Below are 20,781 nucleotides of genomic sequence, written 5' to 3'. Positions count from 1 at the left end.
CATTGGCTATAAACTGTTGAGGCTTTCTCAGAGGCCAGCCACCGGGGCAAGAGCTTCAGCATGTCATTTGAGAGATTATTGTCACAAGCTGAGAAGGCCCCATCACTGAGTCCACTTTATAGCTGTGGACCTCTGGGCTCTTCCCCACATGTCTGAAACCCACCCCACCTGCTGTGTGTGGGCCCAGGCCACAGGCAGGAGCGGTGCCAAAGGCCTACCTGGGAGCATGTCTCCAGTTCTGTGGGGAACTAAGTGTTCTTTGTGAGAGCTGGAGGACACAGATAATGGCGGAATTTATGGCTCAGGACAGCAGGGCTAAGTGTGACTTCTGTTTGATAAGCTTGGATTTATGTCTTCAGGAGCAAACAAACCAACCATAAAGCGGCAGTATTCTAGTGGACACATTGGAGTCACCCCAGCTGATGGGGCACCCAGAGAGGAGAGCCAAGGGGAGGATGAAAGAGGCAGGCACAGTGGGAGGGGCTGGCCAAGCTTCCCACCTGTTGCCTGGCTCCTGAGCTTGCTGCCTGGACAAGGATCTTTGCTTAGCTCTTCTCTTTCTCACCTGCAAAGTGGGGAGGAATCAGCCTCATTTCCACTCTGTAAATTAGGTGTTACCCTAACAACCTAAAGCATTTCCACTCAGAAGGCTCATTAAAGATAAAAATAAGTGATAACAATAACTGAGACTGACATCATGTGCCAGACAAGATGATAAGAACTTTATATGTGTTATCATTTAAAACTATTCCATTTCAAGGCTTAGGCAGTTTAAAAAATGTGCCCAAGCTCATCCAGTTAGCGAGTGATGGCTGAAGACCCAGCAAGACTTGCCAGGCCAAACTCTGAGCCACCATGCTCTGCTGTGTGATATTGACCATGATGAAGCAGAGGGGTCCAGGTATTTTTGCAATCAGCACGTTTGCCGTGAACATCTTTGCCACAAGCATTTTTACTGCACAATTAATTAGCCATAAAACAATTTCACTATAAAGGATAAAATAATTGGTTAACAATTTGATTTACATTTAACAGACTTAATGTATTTTTCAGTTTGATTTTAATATCTCCATTGACAAAGTCCTCACAGCCCTCCCACTTATATTATGCAATCTTACCCCTCATGTTGGTCTACACAGTGACGAACAGACAGGGTGATATGAAAATAGAATGATAACAACTGCATATAAAGCATATTTAAAAGCAACATGTAACACCTGATTGCAACCTCTACTAAAAAATGATCACATAGTTTGCAAAACCTTCAGTGAGCACAGTTTCTGTCCCACTAATCAACACCAAGTTCACCAAGCCATGCAAATATAAAGGAGGCAGTGAGTAATTCACAGCAGTCTCTGAAAACATTAATGGTCAACTCTTTAGCTGGAAGCTGGTACCTCTCTTTTTTTTTTTTTTTTTTTTTTTTAAACTTACTGCAGTAGTTTTTTTTTTTTTGTTTTTTTTTTTTTTATTTATTCATTTTAGAGAGGAGAGAGAGAGAGAGAGGAGAGAGAGACAGGGGGGAGGAGCTGGAAGCATCAACTCCCATATGTGCCTTGATCAGGCAAGCCCAGGGTTTTGAACCGGCGACCTCAGCATTTCCAGGTCGACGCTTTATCCACTGCGCCACCACAGGTCAGGCAGCTGGTACCTCTCTTAATGAGGGAAGACACTACTAAAAAAAAAAAAGAAAAGGTACAATGCTGAACAAGAATCAACAAGCAAAAACACCCACTAAATACTGTGAACAAAAGATTTCAAAGACAATGCCTTTTCAGTTTTTCAATAGTCATTTTAATTTTGTTATTTTTTTTGTTTCATTATGTCCTTTTTAATGTCCCTCTTTTATTTTTTTGTTCCTTTATTTTTTATGACAAAATTGCTTTACGGACAATAAAGCTGCGCAAATGCTTGTTGCAAAGATGATTACAGAAAACATGCTTACAAAGAAAAGACTGGACATGAATGTGAGAGGTGATAGTGATGACAAATATAGTGATAATGGTGGAGATGGTGCGGATGGTGGGGATGGTTGGGAAGGTGGGGATAGTGGGGATGGTGTGGATGGTGTGGATGGCGGGGTTGGTGATGATGTTTGGGAAGGTGGGGATAATGTGGATGATGGGGTTGGTGAGGATGGTTGAGAAGGTGGGGATGGTGGGGATAGTGCAGATGGCGGGGTTGGTAATGATGGTTCAGAAGGTGGGGATGGTGGGGTTGGTGAGGATGGTTCAGAAGGTGGAGATGGTGCGGATGGTGGGGTTGGTAATGATGGTTGAGAAGGTGGGGATGGTGGGGTTGGTGAGGATGGTTCAGAAGGTGGAGATGGTACAGATGGTGGGGTTGGTGAGGATGGTTGAGAAGGTGGGGATGGTGGGGATAGTGCAGATGGTGGGGTTGGTGAGGATGGTTGAGAAGGTGGGGATGGTGGGGATAGTGCAGATGGCGGGGTTGGTAATGATGGTTGAGAAGGTGGGGATGGTGTGGATGGTGGGGTTGGTGAGGATGGTTGAGAAGGTGGAGATGGTGCGGATGGTGGGGTTGGTAATGATGGTTGAGAAGGTGGGGATGGTACAGATGGTGGGGTTGGTGAGGATGGTTGAGAAGGTGGGGATGGTGGGGATAGTGCAGATGGCGGGGTTGGTAATGATGGTTGAGAAGGTAGGGATGGTGTGGATGGTGGGGTTGGTGAGGATGGTTGAGAAGGTGGGGATGGTGGGGATAGTGCAGATGGTGGGGTTGGTGAGGATGGTTGAGAAGGTGGGGATGGTGCGGATGGTGGGGTTGGTGAGGATGGTTGAGCAGGTGGGGATGGTGGGGATAGTGCAGATGGTAGGGTTGGTGAGGATGGTTGAGATGGTAGGGATAGTGCAGATGGCAGGGTTGGTGAGGATGTTTGGGATGGTGTGGATGGTGTGGATGGCGGGGTTCGTGATGATGGTTGGGAAGGTGCGGATGGTGTGGATGGCGGGGTTGGTAATGATGGTTGAGAAGGTGGGGATGGTGCGGATCGTGCAGATGGTGGGGTTGGTGAGGATGGTGTGGATGGTGTGGATGGCAGGGTTGGTGAGGATGGTTGAGAAGGTGGGGATGGTGGGGTTGGTGAGGATGGTTGGGATGGTGTGGATGGCGGGGTTGGTAATGATGGTTGAGAAGGTGGGGATGGTGTGGATGGTGTGGATGGCGGGGTTGGTAATGATGGTTGAGAAGGTGGGGATGGTGTGGATGGTGGGGTTGATGAGGATGGTGTGGATGGCGGGTTTGGTGAGGATGGTGTGGATGGTGTGGATGGCGGGGTTGGTGTGGATGGTTGAGAAGGTGTGGATGGTGGGGATAGTGCAGATGGTGGGGTTGATGAGGATGGTTGAGAAGGTGGGGATGGTGCGGATGGTGGGGTTGATGAGGATGGTGTGGAAGGCGGGGTTGGTGATGATGGTTGGGAAGGTGGGGATGGTGGGGATGGTGATGTGGTAGAAATGGTGATAAGGTAGGGTGTGGCGACAGGGATGATGGTAGGGATGGCGGGGATGGCGGGGAATGGTGACTAAATTGGGGGCGATGATGATAACTGATATGGTGCTGATGGTCCCACAATCTTTACTAATTAGCTCCTATTCTTAAACTCTTCCCAGGGCCAATGCCTCCCTTAGCTGCCCAGCCACAAGGAACAAGTGGATTTGCTTGCAGGGAAAAGGCACTAGGTAAGTCTGAGCAACCTCTCCTCAGACAGTTCCATTTCTTTCCCAGGGGACCCTGTGAAGCCACTGCCTAGGAGACAGCCCTTATGCAGATGTGCTGGGAGAGGACCCCTCCCAGGATCCCACTGAGGCAGACTCTGCTGGGCACAGTTTTCCCTGCCCTGAGGCATCTCCTGGGACTCTGATGACCAGCAATTTCCCTCCAAACTGGCACAGTTCATGTGTTGCCTTAAGAACATGTAGTTGGTCAGTTTGTTCTGCCATCCATCCATCTATTTGTTTATAGTTTTTAAACATAGGCATTAAAGGCCTGCCACATACCAGCCATGTGTAGTGTAGAGGAGCAGCCATGGGTCCAATCTGTCCCGTCTCAACTGTATGACTAGGCAAGTAGCTTTCCTGAGCTTCCCCTTTTCTTGTCTGTGGAGTATGGATCATCAATGACTGTGAACTGAGTGAAATAATGTCTCATTAGAGTCCCACTGTGAATACTAATCCCCCACCAGTTTCCTTCCATCAATGACGTCCCCCCAACCCCAACCCCACCCTGGGCTCCTGACTCTATGGACTGAGGCCTTGGATAGCTTGAAGGCAAAGACTCAAACAAAGCTGGTTGGTTCCCAGGACCACTGAGCTATTCCATCCAACACAAGCCTTCCAGGTGTTCTTTCCAGAGTGAAGGAAAGAATGATCAGATTTGAGTACCTCCCTTCAAGCCTCATAGGGGCTAGCCAGCCTGAAGAGGAAACCTCTGAAGAGAATAGAGCACTAGTCACCTCTGCTCCACTCTGATCCAGGCCTGGGCAAGGCCAGCACTCAGGGATGGTCCTCACCCAGCCAGACTATTAGGACACCCACTCTGTGGTCCCTGAGCAGAGGTACATGTGTGAAGAACAGAGCCCCATAGGCATGAGGGAATGGCAGGGCTCTGTGTAGAACCTCCTTGCTCATTGGATTTGTCCCCTGCAGAATTGTGTAGGGGAGAGCCCACCTTGAAGGTTCTGCCCTTGGCCTGGTGGAGCCTGGTGCCCTCAGGGGCTATCCTTGCACCTTCATTAGGATTTAGAGGTGAGACCAGTACTGGGGGCCTGGGCAGTAGGGAACGGTTTGGGAGACAGGGTGGTGGTGCAAAGGACTAGAACAAGCAGTGAGGTCCTTTGGCCAGAATGCCGTGGAGCTGAGCACTGAGCACTAGGAGGAAGTTAGCCTGGCCTCACTCAGGCTCTCGGTGGAGCAAGGTGAGAAGAAACTCACCTGACTTGCATTTTCCATCTAAGCCTTCAGCTAAACCCAGCCAAAAGCTCTTTCACTGCCTCTGGCTCTGCCTAATAGAGCTACACCAACGTGAACAAACCCCCCGTTCCAGAGTCTTGAGTGGAAAGGCTGGCAGGCAGCTTTGCTCTTGCCCTTGTCCTACAGCTGGGGCTGCTTCCTACCTGGACAGTGCCGCCATGACAGCTATCGAGATGGAACCCCCGCCCTAACCCACACAGCCAGGAGTCCCCTGCCCTTCTCACAGTGAACAGCTTTGTGGGAAGGACCCCCCGAATAAGCCAGACCAAACCCTTCTTTTTCCTGGGCTAGCACCATTCCATTTCTGTCCAGCAGAATGGTTGCTCATTGCCTAATCTCTCTAACATGCCCTGGCCTCCTCTCCACATCAAAAACACACACAGAACAAAAGCACAGGCAACTATGAACCTAATGAAAAGCGTATGGACAAAATGACAGGGGCACAGAAATCAAGATGGTGAGGATGTGTGGTATCCCCCTAGGATTCATGCCAACATGGAGAGAAGGAAAGAAGGATGGAAGGATGACAAAAGGGAGACCAAAACAGAAAGAGACTAAGAAAAGAGAAAGCAGGCTCAAGATGCCAAAACATTCCTACATGGACTTTGCTGGCCAGGCAGATTAGATGAAGCCTGGAGCCCATGGGATGAGGTGGGCAGAGGGGTTCAAGGCAGCTCTGAGGCTCATGTCTTAGCAAGGTCTGGGAGGAGCAGAGAGCCAGGGAGAGAGCTGTTGGTAGAGTCTGTGGCCAGGGCAGCCTCTTGACCACATTATCAACTCACACATAACTCACACTAACAAAAGTATGTGTGACTGTGTGTGTGCGTGCATGTGTGTGTGTGTTGGGAGAGGGGTCCTTTTGAAATTGTATTCTCTCTTCCTCATTCACTGGAAGCTCGAACCACTAGAAGTAATGAACACACATCGATACCCCCCTCCAACCTTGGCTTCAGGGGGCTCAATCCAGAGTCCACAACCCTGTAGCCTCCCACCTTGGATCCCTTAGAGCAGGCCCCGGTCCTGCCCCCGTTGAGGTCCTTGTCATTACTGTTCCATTTGAAACAGCAGAGGGAAAATACCGTGCAGTCTGCAGGCTCAGGTGTGATCTCAGCTCTGTTTTTACTCCTTTAGGTACCTTCTCCGTACAATGGGCACGATGACTACTACCCCCAGGACCACTGAGTATGGCTAATATTGACAGCAAAATGGGCCAATCTTTCTACTGCTTTGCAAATAGACCAGCATCTAGTTTTCAGCATCTCTATAATCAGCATCTTCATTTTCTGCAGGAGGAAAGCCGGGGCATCAACGGTCCTGTCAGCAGCCTGGCTGCCCCCCTGTCCTCTGTGCTGGGCACTGTGCCCAGAGCCCCACACACTGCCCCCTCCACGGGAAGGCTCAATATAGTGTGCTGGTGAATGTCAAGTTTTCTTGGCAGAGACGCCCAGCTGCAGGACTCCCTGGCTCTATTTATTCCCTCCGAGAGGGACTGGAAACACTAATCTTCAGGCTTCACTTCTCAGGCCATGATAACTTTGTACCCAGGTCTTTTCAGGAGTGAGTCTGGGTCCAGGAGAAGTGAGACTGGGCAGGTCCGTGCAAAAACCACCATCTAGTTTTAGTCCTCATGACGATGCCTGATACCTTTCTGGGGTTCTGCCAACATTGAATCACCTAGAGAATAAAGTGCAGACTTCTGGGCCTCAAAACCCAAGAACCTGCCTCAGCAGGTGTGTAGGGGAGTGAAAAATGAGGGTGTCAGTCTACATGTCAAATGTCCTGGGGAATGCTGGGGCCAGCTAGGCTTAGGACCTCGGGGCCCACCCCACACAGGAGCACAGCAGCCTGGCAGAATGGGTACGACCTTGGGTTCCAATGCCCCACACCTGGCTTTATATCCTGCTTCCTGCACCGTTAGTAGCTATGGCTCTTTGGTGTGTTACTTAGCCACCTCTGCCTCAGTTTCCTCATCTGTGAGATGGATACACTGATGGTAGTGCCATCAGAGAGCTGTGACAGTGATGAAATGAGTAGCTACACCAGAGCCTCAGCCTACCACACATCCTACAAAGCAGGGGACGGGTAGCTTTTCTGTGACTGCGCCTCTGGGTTTCCTGAGTACTGAAGCCAGAGCCTTGGCCCCACCTGTGTGGGGGCCGGTGCCTCTGTCAGACTTCCCTCCAAGACACAGCCTCTTCCCCTGGGAGCCCACAATTCAATGGAGACAATGTGAGCCAGACAGACACACAGGAGGGTTTTTTCCAAAACACACGTGCATGCACAGAGGGTTTCTATAGTTACTGCACATACCTTTTTTTAAAGATTTTTTTTCTTTGGTTTTAAAATACAAGACAGAACACAGCCTGAAGCTTGTTCGCAGTTGGCTGGCCCCAGGGAGGCCACACCACATTCCCCTCTGCGTGGCCTTCACCTGAAGCCACTTCCACTGCTGAACCAGGAAGCAAGAGGACTCGGCAGCGGCTGCTGGCCCGCTTGCAGTGCCAGAGGCCACACCAGAGACAGGCTGTGATTCTGCCATTTATTTTCGTTCAGCTATGAATCTCAGCCCAGCCCAGTGACAGGAAATAAATTGGCATCTGTGTGGCAGTGACCATCACACGTTTCCTAAAATATACCATGTTTACGTCTTTGCTCTACAGTTTAAGTGACCAAAGGAAGAGCGGTTCCTGTCCCTAGACCAGCTAGCTCCCTGGAGGGTGCACGCCAGGCAGAGGGACCACAAGGAGCTCCCTGCAGTGCTGGCTCCATGCTCCGCTGAGTGGCAGTCCTTGGTGTATTTTCCCCAATATCAGAGTCTGATATTGGGAGAGTTTTATATCCACATCTGCCATATTTCCATTTTCCCTACTTCCTATTTTCTACAAGTTACAGACCTACTGACTCATGTGCTTTCCAAATCACTTACTAAATGAGCCGCAGGTGCATCTCCACCCCATCCAGAACCAGCCATCAGGACGCAGGTGCAGTGAATTCACATGGTACCCATACTGTTTCCACCCAGACAGCTAGGAGAACAGCCGTGCTCCCATTTCCTGAGGTGTCTGCTATTGCCTGTATTGATTCACCCCATCCTGAATAACCCTGGAGGTTGCCATGGTGACCAGCATCCCATTTTCAGATGGGAAAAAGAGGCCCAGAGGCACTGAGCAAATTGCTCAAGGTTGCAGAGCTGGAAGGTAATAGGATAACAGTTTGCACCCAGCCTCTGGGTCTGTCTCTGTAAGCCTTAACCCCTGGGGTACTGGCTAGGCCCTGCTTCTTGTGACACTCAGGGAACATGGCAAGAAGCATGGCAGATTCTTGCTGGTCTGTGCGGAGAGCAAGCCCTTCTGTGGGCTCAGTGTCAGTGTGTGCGGTGTAGGTCACTGACCACAGATGGTGGTGGATCTCAACCTGGCTGCTTATATAGACAATCTGGGAGCTTCTACAGCTCAGTGCCCTGGACCACTCACTAGACAATTCAATCTCCATCTCTAGAAGAAGGACCCAGGGAGCAATGATTGTTTTTTTTGTTGTTGTTGTTGCTGTTGTTTGTTTCTTTCTTTTGAGAGAGAGAGAGAGAGATGAGAAGCATCAACTTATAGTTGCATCACTTTAGTTGTTCATTGACTGCTTCTCATACGTGCCTTGACCTGGGGGTTCAAGCCAAGCCAGTGACCCCTTGCTCAAGCCAGCCGCCTTTGGGCTCAAGCCTGTAACCATGGAATCATTTTGATGATCCCACGCTCAAGTTGGTGACTTCAGGGTTTAGAAACTAGGAGTTCAGTGTCCTAAGTTGATGCTCTACCACTGCGCCACCACCAGTCAGGTCATAGGAGCAATGATTTTTAAAGCTCTCCAGATGATTCCTAAGTGCATCATGGTTGAAAACCACACCTGTGCCTATATCAGCTAGACTTGAAGCTCTTCAGGGGTATGACCCCTTTTTACATTTAACCACCAGACACCCCTGGAGGGGGACTGGCTCCTGCCTCCTGCAGTGGAAAGGGAACTGCTTTAACACATGCGTGGTTTCACCCACTCTCCACCCCATCACCAAACCAGAAAGTACAACTCAATACCAGCTTTGCCAAAGCTCCAAGGATTATTTCTGGGAAACGTTCTGCAATCTGTGTTCAGATGGTGCTAAATAATGCTCCCATAGCTGCACCTGCTTGGTGCTCAAGGGTGTGTGACCCATGACACACTCTGCCTTAAAACTTCCCTGGCTCAGTTGTTCAGAGGCATGAAACCTTCGGGCTGGGGGCCCAGCCAAGCTGGCAGGGTGGGAGAGAACAGCAGACCACTCAAGACTGTGTGCGCTTACTGCTGCATGGTGCACTGTAGGCAGATCTTATTTGGTTGAGCTCTTTTTAGACAAAAAGATTTTCATGACAAAAGTTAGAGGGGAAAGAATTTGTAAGCTATTCACCCTTTCAGGGTTTTCCCCAGAATATACTTTATAATCGCCTCATTGTGTATAGATAGTTTCGCATCCTACTTTTTAAAAAACTTATCCCTTTGCCTCATTGCTACTCAGGCCTCAATAACCACATGCTATCTGACTATCCACTGTTGCTAGGCACTTCGACTACCTCCATCTCTTCACTGCTATAAATTACATTTCAAGGAATACTTTATACTTGTGGCTTTTTCCTTTTTTCTGGCATTTTTTTTTATATAATTTTATTTTTTTAATGGGGTGACATCAATAAATCAGGATACATATATTCAAAGATAACAAGTCCAGGTTATCTTGTCATTCAATTATGTTGCATACCCATCACCCAAAGTCAGATTGTCCTCTGTCACCTTCTATCTTGTTTTCTTTGTGCCCCTCCCCCTCCCCCTTTCCCTCTCCCATTCCCCCCTTCCCCCCGTAACCACCACACTCTTATCAATGTCTCTTAGTTTCACTTTTATGTCCCACCTACGTATGGAATAATGCAGTTCCTGTTTTTTTCTGATTTACTTATTTCGCTTCGTATCATGTTATCAAGATCCCACCATTTTGCTGTAAATGTTCCGATGTCATCATTTCTTATGGCTGAGTAGTATTCCATAGTGTATATGTGCCACATCCTCTTTATCCAGTCATCTATTGATGGGCTTTTTGGTTGTTTCCATGTCCTGGCCACTGTGAACAATGCTGCAATAAACATGGGGCTGCATGTGTCTTTACGTATCAATGTTTCTGAGTTTTTGGGGTATATACCCAGTAGAGGGATTGCTGGGTCATAAGGTAGTTCTATTTTCAGTTTTTTGAGGAACCACCATACTTTCTTCCATAATGGTTGTACTACTTTACATTCCCACCAACAGTGTATGAGGGTTCCTTTTTCTCCACAGCCTCTCCAACATTTGCTATTACCTGTCTTGCTAATAATAGCTAATCGAACAGGTGTGAGGTGGTATCTCATTGCAGTTTTGATTTGCATTTCTCTAATAGCTAAAGAAGATGAGCATCTTTTCATATAGCTGTTGGCCATTTGTATTTCTTCCTGGGAGAAGTGTCTGTTCATATCCTCTTCCCATTTTTTTATTGGATTGTTTGTTTGTTTGTTGTTGAGTTTTATGAGTTCTTTGTATATTTTGGATATTAGGCCCTTATCTGAGCTGTTGTTTGAAAATATCATTTCCCATTTAGTTGGCTTTCTGTTTATTTTGCTATCAGTTTCTCTTGCTGAGCAAAAACTTCTTAGTCTGATGTAGTCCCATTCATTAATTTTTGTTCTGGCATATTTTTTAACATAAATTTATAGAACTGGAATTAAGAAATGGGAACTTTTAAATGACTCTATTACCAAACTTTTTCAAAAGAGTCATTTTACTATATATAGGCATTATTACTAGATACATGGCCACTCTCATGAAATTTCACCAGGACTGTATATTTCTCAGTCAGCTATTTGTGGCAGCTTAAGATGCAAAAGAATGCCACAGCACTGTGGTCATGTGCATTTCTTTGATACTAGCAAGTTCCGTTCATTCATTCATTCAGTGATGAACTGAGTCACTGGGTGCCCATCCTGTGCTAGGCACTGTTGCAGGCATTGGAGAGACAGTAGTGAACAAAACAGACCACCCTTGAGAAAGTCACCTTCTACTAAGTGTTTTCCTGTCTTGTCTGTCCTCTAGCAAAACTGTAACTCAATAACAGCTGGGTTTGGGGGCTTTTCCATGCACACCTTAATTGTGACACTCTAGCGCAGCAGGGGCTTCTCTAAGATCCCATTTGCAAGTGATAAAGTGAACCTGCTTTGCTGACATGTACTTGTCTCACTTAGCCCTACCTAGCTGCCTGGTCTCCTTTCAGTTGTAAGGTGGAAGGCAGGCAGAACTGGGCAAAGGTGGACTGGCCACCACCCAAGAGCTATGCTTTTAGGGGCACCCCATCAGCTCTTCCAGTCATCCAGCACCCACTCTTTGGAAGTCCACCATTTGCTCGCCTCAGAAACAAGTCACAAGATCTGCTCCAGATAAAAGCTGGATCGTGATGAGAAGGCTGTTTGTTTGCAGGACCACCAAAAGATGTGCCTTCCCAGGGTGTCCATGTATCTATTGTGCCTGGATACAAGTTGGGAGGTCACTAATCACCTAGCCTAAGTGGACTGCCCATGCCAGTGTCTGGTTTTGAACCTGCCAGTCTTCAAGCCATACTTTCTCTCCAGAAAATAAATCAAGAAAACACGATGTGAAAACATCAAGAATATTCTCAGTAACTGAGGTTGATCATAGAGCCAGGAGGCTGGCTCACCTCAGCCCTCAGGCCTCAGCTGGGGGAGGGCTCAGAGAGCACCTGCCCTTGTGGGCTGCCTGCCTGAGGAGCTGTTCTTCAAATCACAGTTGTGAAGATGCACCAGCTGGTTTGTTCCCCTGGGATTCTTGGCTCCTTCAGTGTTTTGTGGAAACTTGTTTTTAAACGTGAAAAGAATTTATACATCTCTGATACAAGACCTGGAAAATAAATATAATCAAAAAGAAGATGAAACACTCAGAGATAACCATTGCTGACATTTTGGTGTACATTTTTTAAAGGTATGTATGCATGTATAGATATAAAGATCAGATAGAGTTCCTGGCTGATTGGCTCAGTGGCTAGAGCATCAGTGTATGGATGTTCTGGATTCAATTCCCAGTCAGGACACACAGGAGAAATGACCATCTGCTTCTCTCCCCCATCCTCTCCCCTTTCTCTCCCTCTTCCCCTCTGTAAGGCCAGGGGCCGCCACCATGGCCATTCACATGTAGGTTCCCATTTAATTCAGACAGACAGTAATGAATCAATGGATCCAAGAAATGGTGGGCCATTTTCCTTTATTCTAGACTTGTACTGGCCAACGAGTAAAAACAAATACACGGGGCATCAAAACCCTCTCACGTGTTCTCCTGTTCCACAACCAGGAGAATCTTTCTGGTTTTTTCTAGAATCAAAGGCCTCAGCCACCTCCTTTTTCTCATCTGCATGCCTCCATCTTGCTGGCTGTCTCCTCTTCAACCATGTGGTCTCTCTCCCCTGCAACAACGTGGACTCCTCCCCGTTCTGCAACAATGTGGTCTCTTCTTTTTTAAAATGGCCTTCTAGCTCCTCCTTTTAAAACTTTTCAGCACGAAAATCCCTCCTTCAGCACACATTAGCATAACTAAACTGTAAGGTCGGTGGATAATGGGGGATGGTCATGTGGGGAACTCAGACCCACGAACTTTGGCTAGGACTGCCCACAACCAAGCGCACCAAAAGAGGCTTCACAGGAACGTTTGGAAAAAAGCAACTGTCTTCCAGCCAGTGAGATTTCACCACATCATATTAGCCCAACTTCCCTAGAGGGACCCCTTTAAATATCTCCCGCACGGTTTAATCCGTACAACTTCCTTGGCCTCCATCTTACCTCGGGGCCAGGGAACCTCACTGGGCAGGATGTGCGCTCTGTAGTCAATAAAGCCGTTTATTATTCCACACTTTGTGGCTCCGGCCCCATTCCTTCCTTCTCGGCAGGGAAAAATACCTTACATTTTGGTGCCGAAAACCCGGGAGGAGTAGAAGTCTGCAAGGACCACTCCTCTTCCTCATTCCCTCCGAGAAAGAACCAGGATCTCTGACCTTCCACCCATTTTGGTGCATGGTGCGGTAAATCCCCTGCCTCCGCCTTCCTTTCAGTTCTTTCCTCCGAGACTCCCTGTCCGAAACCATAGCTACATCAGGGAAGTTTTTCCATCGGAGTGCGTGTGTGCCCACGGAGACATCCCGAGCACATCCACTTTACCTTTTCCGTCCGTGGCTAGACCTTGAGTTTTTAGGACGCTAATACTCAAATCTGACCACTTCGAGGACTGAGGGCGGCTGTAGGGGCACAGGAATCTCCCTCCCTAAAGAAGAAGAAACTGTTCTTCTTCTCCACTGTGGCCAGGCCACAGAACCCACTCAATTAGCCTCCTGAAGGGACTTTCGGTTTTAACACCCTCACCAATTTAACTATCGCCAAAAAAGCTTGGAACTGATTGGAGATCTCTTACATGCATGGCTTCTAATTATTCGGGCACCCGTCCTTAATCTCTGTGCTGCCTGTTCCACGGCGCAGGCCTTTTTCTGGCCAGAGAAACCTCACCTAAAACCTCCACTCCTGATCTTTCCTTCTCTGCGGACTCCCAACCCTCTCTCCCTCCTGTCTGACCCCCGGGGGCGCCCCTCTCTCGGGACTTCTCTCTGGTCCCTCTGTGGACCTCTTTTGTGCTCGGGTCTCTTCCCTCTGAGAGCCCCCCCTCCCTTCTCAAAAACCTGTTTCTTATTCACCACTACCATCTCTTTCTCCTCCCCTGCTGGCCAGGGGCCCCTCCCTTCACTGTGTTCTTAAGTCCTTCCTCCGTCAGGCCTTTCTCAGCCTGACATTGGCTCTTAACACCGGTTTTCAGGATGTCCAACCCCAATTTTCTTGCAGGAAGTTCCTGCCCTGTCCTGCCTTTGGCTCCAGCATTTCCTGCAGGATCTGGATGCCCGGCTCTGCACGAGCCCCCCTCCTTTTATTCTCAACCCCCAAACCCCTATCCGGAACCTGTGAACACGGCATTTAAAAGTTTTTAACGGTCCCAACTAGTAAAAACATGCCAAGGCTGTTCACCAGGTCCGCATGTAGCAGAAGGTAACGCTCTAAACCTCGGCTTTGGGGCAACCCTGAGACCAGCGGAACCACCAGCAGCTTGCTTTAAGTGTGGCAAGCAGGACCACTGGTCCCGGCAGGGCCCCTGCCGGTGGCTACCCACTGAGCCCTGCCCTGACTGCAAGCAGCCCAGTCACTGGCAGAGCGATTACCCCTTTGGGCAACAGGTTTTTCCTCAGCACCTCTACCTGGAGGACAAGCCGCCTGAATGGGAGGCCAATCCAGCCAGGTGGGTGCATCGCTTGAACTCCTAGGACACAGCCTGGACTCGGAGAACCCAGGGTATGCTGCAACGAGTGGGTAAGTCCATCTCATTTCTTGTGGACACGGGGGCTACCTTCTCTGTTTTGCCATCATACTCTGGACCTCTAGTTCCCTCACAGGTCTCGGTTATGGGAATGGATGGGACCCCTTTCTTTCCCCTTTATGCCACTCCTGACATGCAGTTTTGCCTCAAGCTTGCCTCCTTACAGGACCACTGGCAGTCGGAACCACTGGACTCCATCCATCTCCAGCTCACCAAAAGGCTGGACCCTGCAAATCCCCCTATTACTCCCCCTTTTTAAAAAATCCTTACAGGACCACATCTGCGAAGTTTCTCCAGTCACAGCCAAACAGATGTTCCTCCTGACACCACTCAAAGCCACCACTTTCTGATCTCCCCCTCCCCACGACACCCCTATTCAGCAGGAAGTAGCCAGACGAATAAATGACGCCCCTTTTTCTATTTAACATAAAAGGTCAGAATGTAAGATCGGTGGATAATGGGGGATGGTCACGTGGGGAACTCAGACCCGCGAACTTTGGCTAGAACCGCCCACAACCAAGCACGCCAAAAGAGGCTTCGCAGGAACCGTTTGGAAAAAAGCGACTGTCTGCCAGCCAGTGAGATTTCACCATGTCATATTAGCTCAACTTCCTTAGAGGGACCCTTTAAATATCTCCCACGCAGTTTAATCCGTGCAACTTCCTTGGCCACCTTGGGGCCAGGGAACCTCACCAGGCGGGATGCACACTCTGTACTCAATAAAGCCGTTTATTATTCCACACTTTGTGGCTCTGGCCCCGTTCCTTCCTTCTTGGCAGGGAAAAATACCTGACACAAACCCCTTCCCAAGCATGAAGGTAATCAGCTGCCCCACATGAGTAGTGCCATCTTTAATAATAAAAGTGAACAAAACCAGAAAATACAGATCACAAACTTATTTGCCCAACATCCTCCCACAGTGGCTTGATTGACTCGAGTGTAGCCCAGGGTGCTGAGGATAGCTTGGTTGGTCTGAGCATCAGCCTCAGGTGCCAAAAAGTACCTCGCTAAGGGTTGCCAGGTGGATCCCAGTCAGGGCGCATGTAGGTGTCTGTCTCACTATCTCCCTTCTTCTCACTTAAAAAAAATAAAGATAGATAGATGATAGATAAATAGATAGATAGATAGAACAGCTATATTAAATGAGGTGGTTGCAAAGCACACATTAGGAAATAAAGTTCCTTTCTACTCACCATTCTGTTTGAATAATTGTGTCCTTAAATATTCTTCTACAACAGGGGTCGGGAATCTTTTTAGCTGAGAGAGCCATGAACGCCACATATTTTAAAATGTAATTCCGTGAGAGCCATACAACGACCCGTGTACGTTACGCATTATCCAATAAAAATTTGGTGTTGTCCCAGAGAACAGCTTTGATTGGTTCCAGCCACCTGCAACCATGAACATGAGTAGCAGGAAATGAATGGATTGTAATACATGAGAATTTTATATTTTTAACATTTTTTTTTTATTAAAGATTTGTCTGTGAGCCAGATGCAGCCATCAAAAGAGCCACATCTGGCTCTCGAGCCATAAGTTCCTGACACCTGTTCTTCATGGCTGCATGGTAACCCATGGAATGGAAAACACAGCACATTTAACAGGCTCTTGCAGAGAGCTTGATTAAGATACAGATACCCGGCAGCCTTAGCCATGAGAGATAGACTGAACTAAATCCAAAGGCCTGAATATTTTCCCCAAATTTCTTGGGATAAAAAAGTAATGATGATGATGATGGTGGTGGTGATGACAATGATGATGACAATAATGATGGTGACTTATGGCTAATATACTTGTTCTCTGGAAGGTTCTAATTCTCACTTTCCGTAATTTTGTCATGGAACCACCAAGTGTGTGCACAAGAACCCTTGGGATCCGGACAAAGGCAGCTTGGGAACCTGTTGGACTGTGTGTCACGCTGTGAGTTTGCTCATGGTAGGAGACCATGTTGTCACCACACATGGTAGATGTCCATTCCTTCTAAATTCTTTTTGAATAAGCCAGTGCCCTGGCCTGACATCCTCTCTCCTTCAGGAAACAGCATCTCTTGATAAGTATAAATCACTTTTTTTTTTTTTTTTTGCCTCTAGCACAAATCCTGACTGGGCAACATTGTTACAAAGTGTTTGTGCTTTGCTTTAATCTTGCCCCAAATGCAACTATAGAGAGAACAAGAGAATTTGAAAAAAGGAGAAGTAATGTTTAAGCTTGTTTGTAAAAAACAAACTAGGTGTCCCCATACTTACAAAAATGTTTTCTTGTGATCCTTTCACAATATATACAAACATCAAGTCAACATGAAACTAATGTTACATGTCAATTATACCTCAATAAAAAACAGACTTCTGAGCATGGCTCAGAGGTTGATTCTTAGAATTAAAGCTAATCGTGTTTACATTACCCCAAAAGCAGACAAACAAACAAATAAATAGACTGGGAGTTTTAAAACAATAAAAGTACTGATTAAATCACACAACTGAAGTGAAAAAAAAAATACTCTCCTGCACCTTACTAAAGTTTCCTGTTAACACATTGCCACCGTCTTCTTTAGGATTTCCTCCACAGCTCTTCCAGCTGCACGTCTGGACTGGGTCACACACTCCCTGTCCTATGACTGGAGCCCAGGCTTCCAACAGAACCTGGCTCATGGCCTGTCTTGCTCTGATAGCAACCATCTCAGCCAGTTATGATCAGGAACTGGACGGACAGCAACACAGAGCCACCCTACTTACTTCTCTGGGTCCTGGGTACTTCACCCTGGTGCCCACTAGTCAGCAGGGGAATTTTCAGAAAGTCTGGGAGCCAGTCCACATCCACGGTCAATGGAGCCCTTGGTTCAGTTCCCTCATCAGGGCTGCGCTCTGTCACCTGATGCCTTTCCCAGCACCGGGATGGGAAAGGACCACCTACATCTGTGGATGACCAGTCTGCAACCGGTGGTTCGTTATGCTGCTCAGATCTGCGACACGACTCTTCACCCGGTCTTTTTTCCCAACAGTCATACCATGAAAGCTTACCTGTCTTGAAAAACCAATATAGTGGCATTCATGAAAATCCTACCTACTGAGCTTCTCCTACGTCAATCAAGTGATGACATTCAGGTAAGGGCTGGCTTCCTCTCCCCGTGAGGCAGACACTCACTGAGACTGAGGCCCCAGTGCAGTGACAATGCAGTCAAACTGTGGCCTCCTCCTACCTCTACATGGCTTCTTATAATCTTTTGTTTTCATGAAACAGTACATTGCTATATCAGGTCCACTAAAAGTAACTCCTGTCCTCCCCTGGAGGTGGGCAGAGAATAAATTCCAGATAAACACGCTTATTATCTCCAAAATCGACAGATCTGTCTTCATCTCCTTTCTGCTGCCCTTTCTGCTTCCAGAACACCATTCACTCTTCTGCAGCACAGACTAATCTCGGTCTCCTTGGCCACAGGCCTGGCCTCTGCTCTGAGCCACCCTCTGCAGGGCATTCCCACCCCTTATCTCTTCCTTAGCCATTGCCTCCCTTGGTGAGCTCATCCACTTTCATGGCCGAAGTACCATTTACATGCTCAAGACCCCTGATCGTCTATATCCACCAGAGTCCATACCCACGTATACTGTGGTTTACTCTACTTACCGGTAGATTTCAACAGGCGTTTCACATTTAAATAGGGGGGGGGGGGTCATCAGGTTATGATAGTCTCATGTACGATGTTTTGAGGTTACGACACTCACTCCCATAAAAACTTTAAAAAGTTGAGATGTGAATTAGCTTATGCTGTTAGTGTAGTGCTTATGGACTACGTGGGTGAACTAGTTTGGTTGCACGCCGCAGAAGAATACGCAGTAACAGCGTATGAATGAGGGAGTTGGCATTCCCCGGTATGCTTACCTACGCCATTTAAAAGTTAGATGTGCAAGTTAAAAGTGCAAGTGTTCCATTTGTGTTAGGCTTATAACTATTGTGTGTTTTGACTTATACCAAAATTTAGGTTAAGTTACTATTGTAGGAACGGAGCTGTGTCGTAACCTGAGGACCTCCTGTATATCCCAGAGCACATTATGTCCCAAGTCGGATTTTACCTCACGCTAATTGTCTTGGCTTTTCAACTGTCTCAAGGCAAAATCCCAGAAGTCAGAGTTGCTTCTTCTCTTCGCTCTCACTCCCCTCGTCTGTTGCCTGGACAAGCCTAGTTTGACTCTACCTCCAAAACAGTTTCTTAATGTATCTGTTGCTTTCATTTCATGTATCCTACCACTGCTCACGTCCGGGTCACCTCCCTCTGCTGCCTGGGTTACTGCAGTGGACTCTGGGATGGTCTCTCAGCTTCTGGACAGATCTGATCATGTCATTCCCCCTAGGCAAAATTCCATCTCAAAATCCAAACTCCTTACTCTAACCTGAAAAAGCAGTGTCTTGACTTTGTGCATGAGTGGGTTCATCTCCAGGCAACCCTGGAGGATCCGGACACAGCAGTCCCGACATCCGGGAAGCCCAGCCATCTGTACAGCTCTGTAACATCTTGGAGGGTTTCAGAGGCATCCATTTGGGTCCAGAATTTGTGAGCTCCACCAGAAAATAGCATTGGAAAATGCATACATCTTGCAAAGAATATCAGAAGTATCAGTTACCTAGAAAATACCGATGAATAAATCCACCAGAGGCAATAAAGCAGTAGTGACCTGTAGTAGTGGAGAATGGTGGCCTGGAGGTTGTGCTGAATGGTGCCGGCAAGGTGGCCGTGGTGAGGCAGCATGCTGAGTTAAGGAAGGTTTGTGGGTCCTCCAGCCAGGCAACCCTGGGTTTACATGCTTGCTCTACCTCACCCTACTGAGACTGGGCACGTGAGCCGCTGAGGCTCTCTGAGTTTCATCTATAACATGGGTTATACTGACCTCCGAAGTTGGTTGAAATGGTCTTCTGACATCCTTCTCAGCACAGGACAGGACCGCAGTCTTCCTGACTCCTACAAATGCAACATCAAGTGGTTCCTCACGGATATTGCAAAACAGGGATGAGGTGCAGAGCTGACAAGGGTTCTAGGAACGCAGCCCATGAGTGCTCTACCCCTCCTTACCCATGATGGTTACTTCTAGAAGAGACTTTGCACAGGCACAGAGTTTTCTGGCAAGAAGTAGACTGCTGCTTTAGGTGGCTGTGCCCAGGCGAAACCACTTTAGTCACAAGACCTGGCACATTTGGGGTGCCAAGAACCCCAAATCTGAGTCCCTTCGCAACAGCTGGGTTGGAAGATCCTCTCAGAGAAGCAGAAATGGGAAGAAGAGACTGAGTATAATGTTGGAATTATTCTCTAGTGAGAATAAGATCTCCCACACTATGAGATAAAAAACCAAAAACACAACACTTAAACATTAGGAAACTACCAAACAGAAAAGAAGTATATCTTATACATTACTTAAAAGCGATTGTAATGAAGACCATGGGATTTTTTAAAACAAACAAACAACCAAGAGGACAGTAGTTAATTTTGACACTGAGGTCATCATCAGGAACTCTAGCTTGTGGGAAGCCTTAGGTACTTTCCTCTCACGAACCTCCACGCGGACATGACTCCAGTCCAGCTCCTTTTCAGACTCTCTAAACCAAAGAGAAAAGCCCCAACTTGAGTTAACTGGCAGCCACATGCTACAGGCAACCAATATCTGAAAAACAAAAAAGTGTGTGAAGCAACCATGTTCTATCTTAATGGTTTCTAACATAATGATTTGCATAATGTTGCAGCTGTGCTGTCAGGCAGGTCCTGTTACATGTGCAGATTTTGTGTGCATCTGTTTGAGGCCAGATAGTCACACAAGAGTAAGGTCTCAATACCCTTCATTGCTTAATTGTTTTTTTAAAAGCAGGTTTATTGCATTATAATTGACATAGAAAAAACTTTTTGTATTTACAGTGTAAGTCTTCACATATGTACAGGTCCATGAAACCATTGCAGCAGTCAATAGAGTGGAGCACGCTATCACCCCCCAGAAGTTCCTTCAGGTACCTTTGTAATCCCTCTCCGCCCTCCCTTCTTTGTGGCTGCCATCCTTAACTGTTTCATTTTCTATAATTTTATATAAATGGAATATACAGTATGTAGTCTTTTTCTTGGTCTGACTGCTTTCATTCAATGTAATTACTTTTAAGATTCATTCATGTTGTGTGCATCATAAATCAATTATTTTCTTTCTTTATTTCTTCCTTTCTTTTTTTCCTGTGTAGTAGTTTATTGAGTGGATGTACCACAATTTGTTTTTCCATTCATCTGTGGCTAGACATTTGGTATGTTTCCACTTTTTGATCATTTTGAGTTTTGGCATTATGAACATTGGAGGCAAAGTCT

At 47.3% G+C, this 20,781-nt stretch overlaps 1 protein-coding gene across 1 annotated transcript; it reads right to left on the bottom strand.

The window, feature by feature from the left end:
* Window positions 1–2,312: 2,312 nt before the first annotated feature.
* On the bottom strand, window positions 2,313–5,151 carry LOC136398422 (uncharacterized). The gene is made up of 2 exons (XM_066372699.1): window positions 5,135–5,151; window positions 2,313–3,579 (listed from the first exon to the last, which is right to left on the bottom strand). The coding sequence occupies exons 1-2, from the start codon at window positions 5,149–5,151 to the stop codon at window positions 2,313–2,315; spliced, it is 1,284 nt and encodes a 427-aa protein (XP_066228796.1).
* Between the last annotated feature and the right edge of the window lie 15,630 nt (window positions 5,152–20,781).

This window comes from Saccopteryx leptura, chromosome 3, assembly GCF_036850995.1.
Source record: "Saccopteryx leptura isolate mSacLep1 chromosome 3, mSacLep1_pri_phased_curated, whole genome shotgun sequence".
Classification (NCBI taxonomy): domain Eukaryota; kingdom Metazoa; phylum Chordata; class Mammalia; order Chiroptera; family Emballonuridae; genus Saccopteryx; species Saccopteryx leptura.
The sequence above is the reverse complement of the archived record's forward strand: the minus strand, read 5'-3'. Positions and strand labels throughout refer to the sequence as shown.